The 18992-nt window shown below is 46.2% G+C and overlaps 1 protein-coding gene across 4 annotated transcripts in view; it reads right to left on the reverse strand.

Moving 5' to 3' along the window:
* Window positions 1–18992, reverse strand: part of fray (oxidative stress responsive kinase frayed) — a 293102-nt gene that overhangs the window by 150077 nt on the left and 124033 nt on the right. The window contains exon 1 of one of the 4 annotated variants that reach the window (XM_075887523.1): window positions 15973–16031. The exons of the other annotated variants lie outside the window; for them this stretch is intronic. Within the exon in view, the coding sequence (XP_075743638.1) occupies window positions 15973–16016 (44 nt within the window). The 5' untranslated portion in view covers window positions 16017–16031. Of the gene's footprint in view, window positions 1–15972; window positions 16032–18992 lie in introns of those variants that run through there. 4 annotated transcript variants of the gene reach the window in all.

Here is an 18992-nt window from a genome sequence, read left to right on the forward strand (position 1 = left end):
CATGGTATACTGGTCAGCGAGATTGGTCTGTAGTTGGTGACAGATGACGGGTCTCCGGATTTAAAAATTGGTACTATTTTAGAAACTTTCCATCCGTCAGGAACGCATCCTGACTGAATCGATTGCTGGAAAAGGCATGCAAAAATGGGAGAAATAACAGGTTTAGTTAACTTTAGCAGTTTAGGACAAATACCATCTGGACCAGGAGCAGAGCTGCTAGAAAGACGATCAATAGCAGCTTCGATTCCCTTTTCAGTGATCACGATGTCCTCCATGATGGAGGTAACGGAGCCGAGGTGAATATTGTCGGTAATAGGAAGCTCACGAGAAAAAACAGAACAAAAGAAGGAATTGAATGCAGTAGCGACTTCAGAGGGCGGGAGGAACTCGTTGCCTTGCATTATCGATATGAAACATGAAGACGACGGCTTGGGGTTTATTACTTTCCAGAATTTTTTTGTGTTGACAGTTAACATGTTGGAGATGTCATGGTTGAAAAATTTGTCTTTTGCTGCCTCAATTTCGGTTTTGCATAACTGCGACTGTTCGCGATAAGCCTTCCAGGCATCGTCAGATTGCAAGGTTTTAGCTCTTGAATAAAAGCGCTTCTTCTTGTTAATGCATCGCTTCACGTGGGAGGTAAACCAAGCGCTCCCTGTAGACACAGATATGTGTATTTTTGGAATGTATTTTTCTTTGAGTTCGATTAGCTTGTGACAGACGATCATCCAGTTCTCATTGCTGTCGCGATGCTGCATGCCGTTGAAAAATTCTACGCAAAAGGACGAGAGTTCGCTATAGATCATTTCAACATCTGCACGTGCGTAATCATAAATTGTTTTCTTTTCATTCACGCTTTCTTTACGCGTTAACTTGAATTCACAATGGATGACATTATGGTCACTGATGCAGTCTAACACATTAACAGACATGTTTGACGGTTCGGTGGTAAGCACAAGATCCAAGATAGCATCCCCCCGTGTTGGCATAGAAACTATTTGGCTTAAACCGTAAGACGAAATCACGTCAAGAAAGTCCTTACATTCAGCTATCCTTGCGCCGCTATCGGCTGTGCCCGTCCGCCAGTTAATTCCAGGATAGTTAAAGTCGCCCGCGAGAATCACAGGAGAGCCAGGAAATCTGTCATATACGAGGCTCAATGATTCGTTTAGGCAATTAACGAAGGTTTCTTTTGAGTCAGGCGGACGGTAACAAACCCCAACGGCACAAGTTACACATGAAAGCTGGACCAATACCCACAAAATTTCAATACAGGAACCCGTATCAAGCAGACGCGCTTGAAGATCTTTTTTTACTGCAATCATAACACCACCTCCTCGTGTTTCCGTTCTGTCCTTTCGAAACAGGATAAAGTTTTTAGTAAAAGACAATTCATGGTTACACACATCACTCGTCAGCCATGTTTCAGTTCCCACTATGATGTCTGCCGAGCAGGATTCGACAAACGCACAAAGGTGATCTTGTTTTCGAAAAATACTTCTAAAATTAGCTATAATAATAGATAGTTTTTTAACTTCGGTTTCAACTTCGGTTTCAATGGGGCGTCATTCATAAATCGCGGGAGCGTCTTGTCTCGGGATGGGGACCACTTTATTGCTCGAGGAATCGACGGTGAAAATTACGTTGCCCATTATAAGCTTGTCAAACTGCAACTTATACTTCTCATTTTTCTGTCGCTTCGCACGCGCGAAATCACGAAGCGTTTTTCTAATTAGCTGCACACGAGGTGAAAAATCCTCCTCGATCCACACTCGCGGGGTTGCCAGGTCTTTCAGCTTGAACGCATTTTTCAGAATATTGCTTTTGTCCTTGAAGTTTAGGAATTTGACAACAACAGGTCGAGTGCGATCGGGTTTGCGTTGCCCGACCCGATGGGCTCGCTCAATTTCACCTGGTTGAATTCCCAAGTTTTCCGTGACGAATTCATGAATGAGTTTTTCTGTATCGCTCCATTTTTCAGCGGCTTGCTCAGGAACACCCTTGAACACGAGATTATTGCGCCTCATTCGATTGTTCAGGTCATCTACAACAAGGTTGGCTTGATGGGTCTGTTTTTGCTCAATGGTTTTCAACTGTTCCTGAGACTCTTGCACAACAGAGCCGACAGCCTTGACGCTTTCACTTAAGTTGTCAACGCTCTCAAGACGCTCCTCTATTTTGGAGAGCCGCCTTTTGAGGTCTGTTACAGTAGTGTGAATGTCTTTTAGCTTGTTCGTCACTTCCTTTTGAAAACGTTCATTTGAAGCAGTGAATTCCTTTACCAGTGCCACCACTTGGTCAACCTTGTCAGGACCTGGATTAAGCTCAACGTCGCCCGCACAAATGAGCAAATGAGCAAGCGAAAAAAACACAAGCACTAGGCGTCCACCTAGCAAGTGACGGCGACCTAATGAACACGGACGGAGCCACAAAAGATTCCATGATCCCGTATTTTTTCTCGGCTGAGTGAAACAGCCGATGCGAGCGCGGTAAGTGCACAAATCAATACCCATACTTAGTCATACATAGACAGTGTGTCTATGTATTTGCATGATATTTGGCATGATATTTGGCATTGGCATGATATTTCAACTTGTTATCGGAAATGAGCTTGAGGGTATCTCTGGGGCTGCCACGGTTTACTTCTAGTGATTTAGTGTATGCAGAGGCTCGACGACCACATTTGGCAGTACTCCGAGCTACAGAAACATCTCGAAATTTATTTAGAATTTTCACGCAACATGAAAGTCATTTTTTAACTGTTGCACTAACACAAAGGATGGCAACGAGACTACAGGGTAGTGTGTCATCGTTCCAAGAAGTAATACCAGGATTTAAACAATGGAAACCTTCATAATCACGTTGTACGCTGCCGATTCTCCACTTTATCTGTAAAATAGTTGGCGCACAGAAGAAAGCAGACATGGTGCCTCTAGTTGCAGCACAGATGATACTTCATTATTATCATATATGGCACAATGAAAAAATGAAGATATATACAGACGGATCATGCACTGAAGAAGCGTCAGCCTGTGCGGTCTTTATACCTGAAGTTCAAGAAAAGAGATTGTACAAATTATCACACAAATCTTCATCAACGACAACAGTATTGGTAGCTATATGGAAGCGGTTGAGCATATCTGCGAGGATTCCGAGCCACGAAAGTGGGTGATCAAGGCACGAATAGCACACGTGGCCATCAGCTAATCATAAATGCATGCAAGGTCAGTTTACAAAAATTGCGAAATAGGACAATGTATTGCAGAAACTGTGGAATATGCCTCATCGCAGGGTCACAACATCGTATTCCAATGGATACCCAGTCACATTGGAATTAAGGGAAATGAAGAGGCTCACAGCCTCGCCAAGAAAGCATTGAACGAAGGACGGGATCACGCAATCCCTATGTCTGGGGCGGATAATCGATATTTTATAACGCAAGAAGTTAACCATTGTTCGATGGAGAAGTGGTTTGATAGCTCTAAATCAAAGGAATTGGTACTTTATGAGGTTGATCTACGCAGAAAATATTTCATAGCGACAGATCTCCCGCGACACTTCGAGACATTAATCCACAGACTTCGACTGGAAGTAGCATACACAAACAGCTTCCTGCACAAAATACATCGATACAACACCCCGGAATGACATTGTAGCCATGCAGAAGAAAATGTTCACCATATTCGTTTGGAGTGCGTCAAATACGCGAATGAAAAAGAAAAACTAAGGAACAAAGTAGCCGGTTTGGACAGACGGCCCCTTACACTAAAGAAATTACTCGGACCATGGCCTAAGATGCATCTTCAGAAAAAGGCAAACATCTTCCTGACAGACTTCATTGTGGAGACCGGACTGGATAAGCGCCTGTGATAGACAGCTGCAGAGATTGATAGACTATATGAAATGTGTTAGTGCACATACTGACAGTAGAAAAGGAGGTGTGCTTGTGACAGTTTGCAAGTGTGAACTGCTGCAAGCCAACTGTGCATTGGCATGATATTTCAACTGGTTTCAGTGTGCTATTATGTTTTTTGTTCATTTTGGGTACCATTCAGTATTACTCTTACTGATATGGAGTAACCGAGGCAATATGGACCTCAACTTCTCCACCGCAAAACAGTTAGAGCAGAACAGAACAGACTATATACTATTAATCATAATTGTGATGGAACAATATAAAACACCTACAAGCCTTTTACACTAGTTGGCGACTTCAACGTCATTATTATGCACCTTAGGACATATCTTCACCCACTCCTTATGAATCACTTCACTGAGATGCGCGAAATTTATTGCCGAGCGTCCATAGAGAACAATGTGTTTAGAACAGCTAGTTCGAATACATATTTAATGTACGATAGAGTGTGTTTGGAAAAACTGTTTGACGATCTTGAATACAGTGTACTCTACTATGGGAGAGCATTAAGCTGTCCCAGTCATATTAGTCTATTAAAGCTACGTTTAGAAAAGTTGTTCACAATTTAGAGAACTTGGTACTCTAATAATGGGCCTCACATTTAATGAGGCACTCCTGCAAACGTGGGCCGCAGCACTGTAGATAGAGCCGAAATGGTAGTTTAACTTTCTATAATGATACCTTGCTCAGACTTCGTAGTGGCCCCGGTAATATGCCAGCTATTTTTAAAAATATTTCTTCAGCATTCGGAATGTGCGAAAGGAAGCGATGCGATGTGCACACGTACTGCCTTCCTCCCTATGCGTTTAATGAAAAAAAAATTAATAAGTGCTCTACTGGATCTCGTGATGGAGAGTGAACGACAAAAGTAGGTGCAAGAACAGGCAGAGACACTTTCAGTGTGTGTGTGTGTGTGTGTGTGTGTGTGTGTGTGTGTGTGTGTGTGTGTGTGTGTGTGTGTGTGTGTGTGCGCGCGTGTGTGTGTGTGAGAGAGAGAGAGAGAGAGATGCGTGTCGTGTGAGAACATGACTACATGCCACACTCAAGGCGCCAATACATTTCGACATGACGCGGTGCGCGTGCTCGCCAGCGTTCATTCCGTCGCGTCAGACTGGCGTTGCCACGCCAAGTGCCGGTCTTGCCATATACTGGCAGGCACGTCACGCTGCGTTGCTTTGACGCATGCGCGTTTCAGCGCGTCCAGCGTCCCTCCGTCACGAAAAGAGGGAGGCGCAGTGTTGTCTGGGTAACGCATCGGAGCGAATGCAGCATGTCGCATTTCGCGTCGGTTGCCGTCGGGCCGTGCCGACGGACGCTGGTCGCACCTGGCGTCAGACTCGCGTTTCGCTAACGTAGCGTCGCTGTACCCAGCGTGCGCGCGCAACGCTACATTGAAGTATATTGGGCCATTCATGATGCGCTCGCGGCCGTCTTGCTAGTTCCACATATAACATATTTGGTGTTACCTGACGTAAATGGATGACGAAATGTTTGAGTGATGCCAACATGATAATCCTGACATGCGTCTCATGTAAGAACATGACAACATACCACGCTCATAGCGTGCTCGCGGCCGTTTCGCTAGCTCCACATATGCTAAATTTGACATCACGTGATGTGAATAGATGACGAAGGTAAACGACACATCTAAACATGATAATCATGACACTGAAGTCATGTACGTGGTCGAAATTTCTGGAGCCCTCCACTATGGCGTCTCTCATAATCATATGGTGGTTTTGGGACGTTAAACCCCACAAATCAAATCAATCGAAGTCATGTACGGCATCATTTACGTATACCTCATAACGTTAAGCTGATTTTAAAGTGAAAGATCAACATTTCTCATTTATGCTTCGCATATCATTGATTCCTACTGTAGGTGGGATCTGTCAATTTTTCCTCTAGCCTTTATAGATCAAGTTCATTCTACTTTTCCACGGTTACTGATATTTCCTTCTCCTGTAGGCATTTTTCTACGGATTTCAGCAGTGCATCTTTAGTGCTATCTTCTAGTTCGTTAATGAGGTTAACGGGAACCCCATCTAATCCCGGAGTAATGCGCTTAAGAATTTTTTTTTGGCCTTCTTCCAATGTAAATTTCCAAGTACCATCTCTTCTTCGGTTGCACTCTTTTTAATACTTTTACTCCACTAGGAAGTCTCCTGGGTGACCTTTTTAAACGAATCTGCTGTTACCTTCGGGATTCTTCACATATCAGTCTACGCTTCCTTCACTTTGTTCTTAACGGATAATTATTTTTGGTATGACCCCCTGCTATTTTCTAAGTATTTACCAGTCAACTTTCTGGTTCGCTTCCTCCATTTTGTATCGACATTCTTCATGTACAAGAAGCTGAATACCTTCCTAGCCCAACGCTCTTCTCTCATTTCTCTGAATCACTTCTCAAATTTTATCTTGCTGCTAGCTTCCCTGCGCTCAAATGATATTCATCCCATATCCCCTATATGTTCACCGCAACCTGGGCGCAGTGCCACTTGTGGTGTGGGAGGCGCGCAACATTGAGAGTCTTAGCAGAGAGCAGTGCCTCGTTGCTTTGATAGCTATATTTTGGCAAAAGCACCCGTGGCCGGCGCGTTTGTGCATCGAGCCGTATTTAAAAACATCGTGGAGATATTCTCCGGCAATACCAGCATGATTGAATGGGAAAACTGGCATGAAAGCGGCTACGTTTCTTACCTTAGTGAGCGCCTAGCTGCCCGTCGTCAGTACTGACGGCTAAGTGCTTGTTTCAGGTGTGTGTAATGCAAGATGCCTATACTTGATAACTGTCGTGGTAAGCTGTCATTTTCTCACACTTAGGGCATTATTGGTGGGTGCCCATTTCTACGCACTTGCAAATTATGCGGAGCATTTGGTAATAACGATGGCTTCACCAGGTGCCGGAAACTCAGCGCTAGTTTCGGTTTCAATGAACATGCACGCTCATAATATCTGGTTGAACGGAGTGGATGTTCGCATTTGTTGACTTTCACAAGTTTTTACAAATACATAAATTTGATACCACGGTAAAGGACTTTTGCTTTGGTTATGTCTTTTCTTATTTCTTATTGAGTGAATTTTAAAGCAGAGCACGGGAAGTGGATGACTCGAGTTTGCAGCGCTTACCTCAGGTCCTTTTCTTCCCTCGCTCAATGATATTACAAATTGGATCGCGCTCAGTTATTTCGCTCAGTTGGCGTGCCAACTACGGGAAAGATAAAGACAACAAGTTGTGGCGGGCAGAGAACGAAAGGCGCAGTGAACTACGCCGAGCAAGTCAACCATGCATTCGAAGAAGATGGCTGAATTGGGAAACACGTGTTTTTCGCGGCTATGCGGTGTGTTAACCAGGGGATTTTCAGTTCCGTCTTCCAGGTTTCCTGGGTGGCAACGGGTGAGCAGAAGTATTTGGACCTATTATTTGAGCAGGCATTGATTTTGTATAAATACATGAGTCAACCCCGTTTCCCTGCAAGCCTGACTGGAGTGACAGAAGTGCAGTGTTGCTAGAGTGATTCGTCAAAACGACAGCCAAGCTGCTGTCGGCAAAATGCGTTTGATGAAAGGCCTGAACTTGTGTTTGCTCGACAACATTGTTCTTGCTTCCTTCACTTTTGGCGTCTAGTTCGAACGACGCCAAGTAATTGTAGACTCCTTCCTGCTCGTGAAATTCATGTGCTAGCGGGCGTTGGGAGAGTGTGTGGTTCTGCTCGGGCTCGCAAGTGTCTGCGCCAGTCGTAGTGCACCGAGTGTATACCGCGTTTGGTCAAGTGCATTGTGGGCAAGTTAAGCCAGTTACTGCTATATTCTGTTAAACGTGCTGTGGAGGCTCAGTCAGTGTTAGAGACATTAATTAATCCATTCACGTATATACAGTATGCAAATCAGCAGTTTACTTCCTTTTCGCTAATTACCACTGCGTCATAACCTGTCGAGTTACGGCACTGTGCCTTCTTTTATTTCATCTTTTTTTTTTTCATTTGCCGCCGCAGCATGATGTGGGTGTGCGAGCGAGCAGGCACACGAATAAAAACTCAAACAGTAACATCAGGTGCGAGAGAGAGAGCGGGAGAGACAACATTATTGAACGTAAGGCTCCCTGGTTACTGTGGGGGGAGCCCCCCGAGCAGGGCCCCACTGGAAATTACGACTCGCCAGGCCTGGTCAAGAGTCGCAAGTTGGTTTCGCAAGTACCGTCCGGAGTGTCGTGCCTCGCACGACCAATCGACGAGTGCGGGCCTAATTAGCAGTGAAACGGCGCCTGCTAGACCGATACCGATCATTACTCACATGCACGGCGGCACGGTTGTTTCCGCGCCGCAAAAGGCAGCTCCTTCCGCCCGTATCCCAACCGTAATATTATTCGCATTAAGTGCGGCACAGAATGTTGCGACAGCCACTGTCGCTTCCGCCACAATTTCGTAAAAGCTGAGTGAATGCGCGGCACAAATAGAACGTGTACGGGTCGAAGCACAGAGGAAACGCCGAGCTCATATGCCCGGATGCGGTCGCTATTCGAGATGTCGTACAGGTGTGCGCTGTACTCACACATATACGCGATTCACACTAACGCGAGAACGCACAGGTGGCGTAACGAAGGCAACTATGCGAGATCGCCGTCATCCCAACTCGATTCAAGCGGTATCTTCTTAGCGTTTATATACAGGGTGGCGCGCCCTTGGAATAGGCGAACATCCGTCAGTGCCGGCATTTCCGGCAGGAAGGAACGCAACGATGCATTCGTAGAGCTCGCAATTCCCGGCGCTTATCTGTACGATGTGAACTGTGCGTACAAACATACGCTACCACGTCCCAGCGCGTAAATTATCTCAGGAATGTCATCATCCTCGTCACCGCGGCATCTTTTGTGCGAACATGGAGACTCCGCGCGTTTTGCAAAGCCACAGCGGGGGCGACGGACGTCACCGAGTGGTTGCGCATAAAAGCCCCCGAATCGTTGCGCATGCGTAACACCGCCAACTATACGACTGGCGCTATACGAGTGCGCGACATGCGTCGGCGACTAGGGTATCCGCAATTACGGATCTCGAGATGTACGGCACCGCGCCGGTGTGAATGAGAGCGGAGACATCGCCGGGAAGACGCGAACGGAAACTCGCCACTATCGGCCGCGCATGGGTGCGCTGCAGGAAGCACGCTGTAGGAAAGGTCGAGCGGCGTGTAGTCTGGCTAAGTGGAACACAGGAGGATGAATGAAAATGAGCGTGGCTTACTTCTCGGTGTGTACAGAAATAGGGTCTGCTACGTAAACGACCGAGGCTTCGATGAGTTACGCGCAGCGTTCCCCGACGCTACACAGGTTTCATCAAGTTAACTATAAGCTCCGTCTATGCGTGTACGTTCGTACTCTATTCGCTTTGAGTGCATGTGTGTCACTGCTATGACATATCAGGGATGAAGCACCTGAGGGTCCGGTATTGCCGGCGTCTAATCTCGTCACAGTGTGTGTCGGGTAGTTGCAGTCATTCGTGAACAGGTATGCGCCACTAAAGTTGGGTAAATCCAACTGTGGTCTTATGAAAAACGAGGATGGCAACAGTTGGCCAAACAAATAGCCGACGACCTTAGTGGGGCTACAACACACTTCCCTTCATCTCCTTTTTTTATTTTATTTTTGGGACTCGAAGCAAGTTAACACTCCTCTGATGACGGCCCACATTTACGACAGGCTGCCCTGTAACGAATTGTCTATGCTATATGTAACACGATACTGGCAAACAGAAGAGGCACCAAGAAAGCAGCTTGTTGGTGCCCTGTTCGCCGGTATCACGTTACGTATAGTTATAACCGAAACCAAACAGCGCACCTGTCTACGCTTTGCTCCGCTAGCTCTGCCTTTTGTCGGATTTACGATATCGTGGTTTTGGCGCGTAAAGACCCAGACATCCCACTTATATTAAGTTACTTCTACTGAGTATGAACAAAGATGTTACTCTTTATTAGCTTGTCCCATGCATTGTTACTCACTGTTAGCAAGATAAGCACTGCACCGAACGAGCGCACTGGTTTAACCCACTTGTTAGAAAGACTTTCGTGAGCACACTCTATTGTATTATGGGTGGTCGAGTATTTCGAAATGTCAAATAAGGAATACAATAGCAGTCTCCTGGGTGCGTCACTCGAATCAAATGGTGCTCGTTTGAAATGCCTGATATTTTTTGCGCGATCAGCATGCAACGAGAAATCCCCCAAAAGACAAGAAGTTGGAACTACGAAGGGCCATATTCGTTGCTTTAATCGTCACATGTGTGCAGCCCGAACTTCTACAGGAGTATCAACGCTATATTGGTCACCACATTGAGCCGTTTCTGCTTCTGTAAAGCTGCTGTGTCGCCGTTACGAAGGTGAATGATGAATTGGCAAAAAAAAAAACGCAATCTAATGTATATTTATTTATTTTTGTTTTTATTGAAAATAGGCACTTGCATATTCCTCTCTGCATTTCTGACGTGTTTTTGTGGCCATCTTAGGCTTCATTATGTGTAGCTTTTATTATGGCACAGCTACGTTGCATGAGTCAGTATTTTGTAATAAGTGAAGATGGAGATTATGGCTACATTTATGCATTTTTGGAAGAGCCATTTTGTACGCCTTCATATGAACACTAGTGGCATAAGTTGTCCGTGCATAGTGTTCTTGCAGATACAGTACTCAACACTGATATGTAACCTGCTCTTGGTGCTAAGACCCATGTTGAGATAACTGGTTTCTCTATTTCATTGAATACATAGCTCTAGGTTTGGTGTTTGGTTTGACATCGTTTATTTTTATGTCTGTTTATGTCTCAGTTTTAATCAAAATTCGCTGATAAAATACCACGTTAAATAGTGATGTCGCCGTTAAATGGCAGCTCACGGTCACAAGTACGCCGAAGGCTCTAGTCGCTATATCACATATTAGGTTACTCAAGTTTGAATATTTGTGGCATATTTTGTCGTTTGAAATTAGGCGTCATATTCCTTGCTTAAAGCTTCTGATTATTTGCTGCAACGAACGAGAGAGAGATGCAAAGAAAGTCAGGGATGTTAACCAGACACACGTCCTGTTTGCTACCCTGCACTGGGGGAAGGGAGGAAGGGGAGAAAATAGATAGGAGAGAAGGAAGAAAGATACACACCATCTCGAGCACATTCGGGGGAGAACACACAGCTTACAGGCGGTCACTCAGGTTTGTTGTGTTCAAGTACTGTAGTAGCGCTTTAGTCGCTTTCTGCGCTATTGAGGCACATGCCCAAGGTCCCAGAATCTTCTGCACAGACAATGGTATAGACTCCAGTTGGTTCAAAAACATCGGGAGCTGGCATCGCTGGGTGTCGTATCGAGCGAATCTGCACAGGACGTGTTCGATGGTCACTTCAGCTCCGCAGGAGTCGCATGTAGAAGTGTCTGCCATACCGATGCGAAAGGAGTACGCCTTTCTGAATGCAACACCCAACCAAAGGCGGCATAAGGCGGCATCAAGCTCGTGCTAGAGCTTGATGGTGGCAATGTCTTGTTTCATGTTCCGATTGCTCATGATTCCTTTTACGCAAGGCAAATCGCAAACACTGAAGGGCTGCCTTCGAATCGTAGAATATGACCCATTTTCCTCGACGCTCTTGAATGAGATATTCTAAAGCGGCTCTTATAGCAGCAAGCTCTGATGCTGTAGACGTAGTCGTATGCGACAACTTAAATTTGATTGTCATTGCTGCAGCCGGAATTACAGCGGCACCTGATGAGCTGCTGGATGACACCAACCCATCAGTGTATATCTGCGTTCGATCCTAGTACAACTCATCTAATAATAGCAGTGTTGCTTGCTTCAACGCTACTCTGGAGTGATTGCTTTTCTTTCCGATACCCGGAATTTCTAGGCTTACCTGTGGCTGGTCGAGACACCACAAGCGACATGCAATTCTCGTAGATGGTGTATATCCTGACGGAATGCTGTTTAAATGAAATCCTGCGGACGCCTATAGGACTGCTTTGAAAATGATTGTTTTAATGTTCCAAAACTCTTCGGACTGTCGATCCGTATTCGATTAGGTATCGTCGTCATTCGATTAGTATTCGAGCCAGTGATAAAGTTAACTTCGCCACAGCGCTACACAGTGCAACTCTGCGTGTTACTCTGGCAAAGCGATCAGACATAGCGTTATGTTCTGATTGCATTAATCATTGTAATTTTGGAACTTAGCAACAAGTGAAATGGACAGAAGGGGAGAATTTGGGAAGGGAGAGGGCAATTTATTCTTCTTTTTGTCATTTGTAAGCGATGGTACTGGCAGAAAGGTACAAAAGGGGCACTTACCCCCCCCCCCCCCCCTCAAGCTTACTAGATGTTGACCCTTATCCAAGTACAAAGAAGCACTGGTCCCATCCCCACTCCTCCCCGATTGCGACGACGCAACCAGGGTTTATACTCCCAAAGACAAAATCCTGCCAACGGCCATGTTTCTAAGTGCTGCTAGACCGACCTAGATAGGCCGCATCAGTAATATTGCAACGAAACAAGCACCACCGTGCGAGTTGGCGAGCATCACCTTTTAGAGCAAGAGCCTTTTGTGCAAGTGGACCGCGGTTCGAAGAAGATTGTGTTAGTGGCATTGCTCCCCTTTGGACTTCTGCTCCAGATTCTTCACCAGTGAAATCCAGCAAGTGTAATATTTCTTTTGATTGCCCACTACAGTTCTTTTGGGGGGGCAACAGACACACCGTGGAAGTCAACGCGAGACATCAAGTGCCCATCCTTCACCTTCGTAATTGCTGAGGTGAAGGCTATCTTTGCCAAATTTCGTCCGGTTGGAAATAAAGCAGGTGCGTGCTGCCTATATCACATATGCCCAGCTGTATATGGAAAATTGGTAAGGCGAGAGCGACGTGAGTCGTCTGACTACGTTTATGATGGTTAGTCACGGTTTCATGATGGTTAGTCACGGTTAGTCACGGTTCTACTTGTGCTCCTACAATCCACGTGGGCCAGAGTGGCCCACGTGGATTGTAGGAGCACAAGTAGAAGCAAAAGGTGATTCCTTTCAAGTTCAAATATGTTGCTGAAATCCTCGCTGTTGAGATCCAGAAGGCTGACCCAGCACGATCCAGGTTCGGACATTGCCGGCGTAGCTGAGAGGGAACCAAGTGAGATGGCCATAATCGACGAGGAACTGCCAAAACTTCATTCAGGCACAGCTCACGAAGACGTCGGCAAACATTCACGTTCTTCTACAGTTGACCTTTCTTTCTTCATTTTGAAATTTTCTAGCACCGGAATCACGTGTACTATATTAAAACTGCCGTGTGGTGTGATGTCGTTTCATTGTGCACATTGTGGCGTAAGCGCGCAGAAAAGAGGGCGAAGAACTAATAGGACACAGCGCTGTCCTGTCAGAATGTTCATGAACTAACCAGCAATCTTGAGAACCCCGTTTTGACTTATGTGTGGGGTTTGACGTTCCAAAATAACCAGATGTTTATGAGAGACGCCGTAGTGGAGAGTTCCGAAAATTTCGACCACCTGGGGTTCTTTAACGTGCGCTCAAATTTGAGCACACGGGCCTACAGCGTTTTCACCTCCGTCGCAAATGCAGCCGCCACAGGACCCGAGAACTCTTGTCGTAGGCATTGCACGAAGCAGCAATCCGCGTCGGTTTCTACACGACGTTTATTTTCTTGTTATTTTCTTGTTATTTGAAATTATTTATGGGTCTCTGAACGATCTGAAGCTACGCTGGCGGTTTGATAACATAGACCAACGGTAATACTTTCTTATGGTCAAAAGTACGCGGCGGAGTTCCCCTTTAAATTACTTTGAACTGATAATGCGTTCGCTTGAATTTTGTTTATTTCCCCGTTTGGTAAGCTGATTAGCAGAAGATAAAAACAATAAAGCAGGAAAGGAAGGCTTCATTTTTTTCAATTTTGCATCGAGAGACCGTACGATGACATTCATTGTGGTGCAAGATCTTCCTTAGAATACAACACAATCCTTTTTGATGATGGTAAGCATACAAATATCCAGCATATGCCAACAAAGTTTATTTATATTGTCTTGGCAACAAGGTACGAGGACACTAATGCAGCGTAGCCACCTGTTTGTTCTTCGCATTTTGTGTTCTCTGACGTAATGATGATTTGTGGTGTTTTGCGTGCCAAAACCGCAGCATAATTACGAGGCACACCGTGGTGAAGGCTTCCGGAAATTTTGACCATCTGATGTACTTTAACGGGCCTCCAGCATTTCGCCTCCATTCAGAACTGATGGCCGTGGCAGGTATTGAACCCATGACCTTCGCATCACCGGATGAACACCGTAACCACCGTACCACTGAGACAGTAATGTGAATAGTAGGTCCTTTGAACTCCTACCAGAAAGTCCCGATATTATAACAGCCGCTGATTTTTTTTTCATAACAAATATTCAAAATTTCTCGGCTGTGGCTTCGTTGATGAACTCAAGTAATTTTACGTCAGCATATGGTTCAGGCACTCGCAGGCTTCTGCAGTCGCAGTGAAATTGCTGTTGAAGAGGGCGGTTGTGCCTAATTTTATGAAGCATATAACTACGATAATAAGGTTAAGTGGGAGTACGTCTGGTTAGCTAATACTTTAACAATAATTGCTAAAGTTTAACGTCCCAAAACAACCATAAAGTTATCAGAGAAGCCGCAGTGGAGGGCTCCAGAAATTTCGACCACCTGGGGTTCTTGAACGTGCGCCTAAATCTCAGCACGTAAGCCTCAAGCATTTTCGCCTTCATCGAAAATGTGGTCGCCGCAACCGGGATACGAACCCGCGACCTGCGGGTCAGCAGCCGAATACTTTAGCCACTAGACCACCGTGGCAGCTGCCTGGTGTGCTAGCCAGCACGCACTGAGGGAATACAATAACGACAGGCCAATGCGCGAAGGAATTGGCGAGGAAGAGAACATGTGGTGCGTCCACAGGCATGAGCGCCCTGGTATTACAAAAGGGCGATATATATATACATTAAGCAGCAGGGGTATAAGTTATTCGAGCTTAGAACCAAAGTACTGGCCATTAAACAACCGTGCTCTAAGCCAAGCAATGAATTGTCAAATAGAAGCCCGTAATTGGGCAATATGATCGAGATAATACGTCAAGCTCCCGGATAGCGCATTTAGTAGACATGATTTCAACACCCATTTGATTACATTGCCACCCTTTAAGCCCTACAATCTGAATAAGGCCGCGAAGGATGTTTACGGTAGGTCAGCAACCCCGCGTTGCTTTGTTTTCCCCTGTCTCTGTCTTGCTTATCTTAACAATGGTTTTTTACTTTTACACATGATAATGGCGGACAAGATACCGATGGCAAGAGAACAGCCCATCGCAACAGCTCCCTTTTTGACAATTGTGAGCAGCAGAACGTGACAAGAGACACGTGACGTGCGCTGCGATATTTCGCTTACGCCTTTCTTGCACGTTTCTTATCAAGATGACAGCTCGGCCAATTTGCAATCGTGACAAGATTAACACAGCTTCCGAGATCAGAGGGACCAAGTGAACTCGCCCTATATAATCGACGTGCAATAGTAAAAAAATCTACCAAGGAGTAGCTCGTGATGACGCTGGTAAAGACCTTGCATTCCTCTATGGTCAATTTATTTTTAATTTGGAAAGCTTGGTGAAACAACACGTCACTCCTGTTACAAAATATTATGCCAACAGGCGTTCGTGTGGTTTGTTGAGTAAGTTTGCATATAATTTTTGGTGAAGGAATGCCAGCAACACGATTAGAAAACAGGACACCGAGAAAAAAGAAAGACATCCTTGCTGTTCCTGTCTCTTGTCTCGGTTTCTTCTGCTTTTTGTTTTTTCATGTTGCTGACAGTCCCTTTTTGGTGCTGCTGACACCCTCTTCTTTACAGGCACAGTGCATTTGACTTTGTTGCTCATTACAAAAAGAAGTAATTTTTTACTAATTGCTAGAGATTACACGCAATAAAAGGTCTGTAATCGCCAGTGAGCAACCATATAGCTCCCGTCAGTCAGTACAAAGTTCACGACGTATGGTTGCAAAGTCGACTCACCAGGAGAAGGAAACGGCGTGCGCGTCATCTTGGAGAGAGCGCATGCTGAGGTTAGACGCTGTCCGTGCAGTGGTTCGATCTCTGTGGTGGGTTAAAGTGCACTCGAGATCTTGTCTGTACTGTTCACATCACGACTACACAAGGGTGAAAACAAGGTGGCGGTGGGACATCGCAAACAATCCGTGGGTCCCCTTATGCAGACGCTCCGTCCACGATGATTCTTGGCCCGTTCAGGAACCCTCCCGGTACGAGATGGGAGACTATAGGCTCACATGCGAACGGTTCTCGCGTGATCTCGCACGAGACGGGATAACGCCGACGAGATAGCCGTCAGCAGAGAAAGTTATCGCGGATGCCAGGCGAGCCAGGAATAGCACGTACTACGAGCTCTATATACAGCGCACCGAGTCAATCGCACATGTGTTCAGGTGAGTCCGGCGATGACGGCGTATGTGATACAGGCTGATCCTCGCGCGCGCATCGACGCAATTGCGCGAGCAGTATCGATGGCCCGTTGTGACGCGCCTCGAACGCCGAGGTTGTCATTGAGCAACAAACAACGAAGCTCGGATGACGGGTTTCCTGCCAAGGGTGCCGAAACTGTACTTTTGCTCGAGTGTTGAGAGAGCGTGTTCCAGGCACACTGGGCAGCTCTTTCCTATTTTCCCCCTTTGCTCACTATAAGTGATCGCGTCAGAATAGAGCTAGGCGGGAGAAACAATGCGGATGTGGACGCTCAATTGGCGTTAATGTACCGACCGTCCGGAGTCCGGGTGAGGATGCTCGTCAGTTCCAGTGAAGTAATCCGCACCGAGGTGGTGGTGCACATGTCGCCCTGTTGCGCAATTACGCGAGGTATAGGCACGACGCGATATGGCTGTCAACATGCGACACACCATGCGTGGTGATTGTGTGACGACCAGCAATGCCAGGTACTGGGTATTGTGAGGAGCAGCTACTTGTCATGGTTGGATGCAAACGTTGGGGGAAATTGCGCAGTTCTGAAGAGCATCCCCGGAGACACTCCGGGCCAATGACGAACGAGCACGCTTTCGGGCACGCGGTATTACGCAGCAGCAGATATGCGTCGCTGCACAGCAGGTATACTATTCCTCTTCAGCATGACTCGGCAACGTTGGCTTGGAATGTTCTCTGACGTAATGAGGTACATTGCGTAAGTCAACGCACACTGCGCCTCTCAGAACTCCATATGTGCTGACATCCTGAAACTAGAATCCTCGATACGCAGCTATAGCGTTCGAAGATGGGAGATGGCACTGGCAGTTCTATATCGCTCCTCTTCTTCTCGATTCTAATCTCGCCCCGCCGCGGTGGTCTAGTGGCTAAGGTACTCGGCTGCTGATCCGTAGGTCGCGGGATCGAATCCCGGCTGCGGCGGCTGCGTTTCCGATGGAGGCGGAAATGTTGTAGGCCCGTGTACGCAGATTTGGGTGCACGTTAAAGAACCCCAGGTGGCCGAAATTTCCGGAGCCCTCCACTACGGCGTCTCTCATAATCATATGGTGGATTTGGGACGTTAAACCCCACTTATCAATCAATCAATCGATTCGAATCTCGCAGTCAGCGTACCTGGGCTCACTGCAGAAGGGAGGTCTTGTCCACTGATCTGAGTTTCCTTTTGTTGGTTTTAGGCACAGCTGTACGGTTTAGCGCCTGATGCATAAAAGCAAGCTCCCTGCGTCCCCCGACTTACGCGTGGTATAGAGCAACAAGTCTTCCAAATAAGGCTATCTCCCCTAAACCACCACTGATGACTTTAAGAACTATATATGATTCAGCTCCTCTGCTTTTGTAAAGACGGTAGTCTTTCTTGGGGGCCTGTGACGCAAAAATTTTGGTCTGTTTGTTCGCCCTGAACAGTACCCCAAACGACACCAAACGATGCCCCAACCGGCAAACCCCATCTGCAGCGCCCACCAATATTGCTCAAGCTTTAGCGCTCATACTTGTGCGATTGTCAATTAAAAAATTGGCCGCAGATCTGCATGTTACATTGCAAATGCCATCGAAAGACGATAGTATTGCGTCTGGAGAGAGTGAACAAAACATTTATTTGATGTTCTCCGCAAGAAAATCGGTTAATGGTATACTAAAGGCGCTGCGTTAGAGTGCCTCGAGCGTGCATCGGGGGCGAACGAGCGCATCGAGGCACGTTAGACACGAGCGCCATCTGGCAGTTATCTTCGAAAACGAAAGAAGGCGTGCGCACTTGCGGAGAAAGATGCGTGCCATTCTCGGAGGCAATAAGGTGTAAAATGCAAAGCGATGGGTAGATGCCACCACCGTGTCATTTTAGCAAAGCGTTGGTAACACTTGCCTTTTTGAGCACCGTGTTGCACTGTCAGTGCAGCGTGTTTAACGCTACGGTCCTTAGAATTATTTGCGTGTGCCTTCTCTAGTATAAAGGCACACATACAAAACATTGACGTGTCGTTATGGTACCCCAGATATGCGCAATGATTGCTTTTTAATTGACAATCGCACAAGTATGAACGCTGAAGCTTGAGCAATATTGGTGGGCGCTGCTGATGGGATCGGCCATATGAGGTATCGTTAAGAGCAGACAGACAGACAGACAGACCAAAATTTTTCCGTCGAAGGTCCCCAAGAAAGACTATCGTCTTTAATAAGCGATTACTGCGCATATCTGAGGCACCATAACAACACGTCAATATTTTGTATTTGTGCCTTTATACTAGAAAAGACATACATAATTAATTCTAAGAATCGTAGCATTTATCACGCTGAGTTGATAATGCAACGCTTGCACGAAAAGGCCATTGTTTACAACGCTTTGCTAAGACGACACGGTGGCTGCACCTACCATCGCCTTGCGTTTTACGCCTTATCACCTCCAAGACGGGCATGCACGCAGTGCGCTTCGTTTTCCAAGACAACTACAAAATAGCGCTCATGGCTCACGTGAGACGTGACTTGATTCGTTCGTTAGCTTCCGCTGCATGCTCGAGGCACTCTGACACAGCGCTTCCAGAATGCCA

Source organism: Rhipicephalus microplus, chromosome 1, assembly GCF_043290135.1.
Source record: "Rhipicephalus microplus isolate Deutch F79 chromosome 1, USDA_Rmic, whole genome shotgun sequence".
NCBI lineage: Eukaryota > Metazoa > Arthropoda > Arachnida > Ixodida > Ixodidae > Rhipicephalus > Rhipicephalus microplus.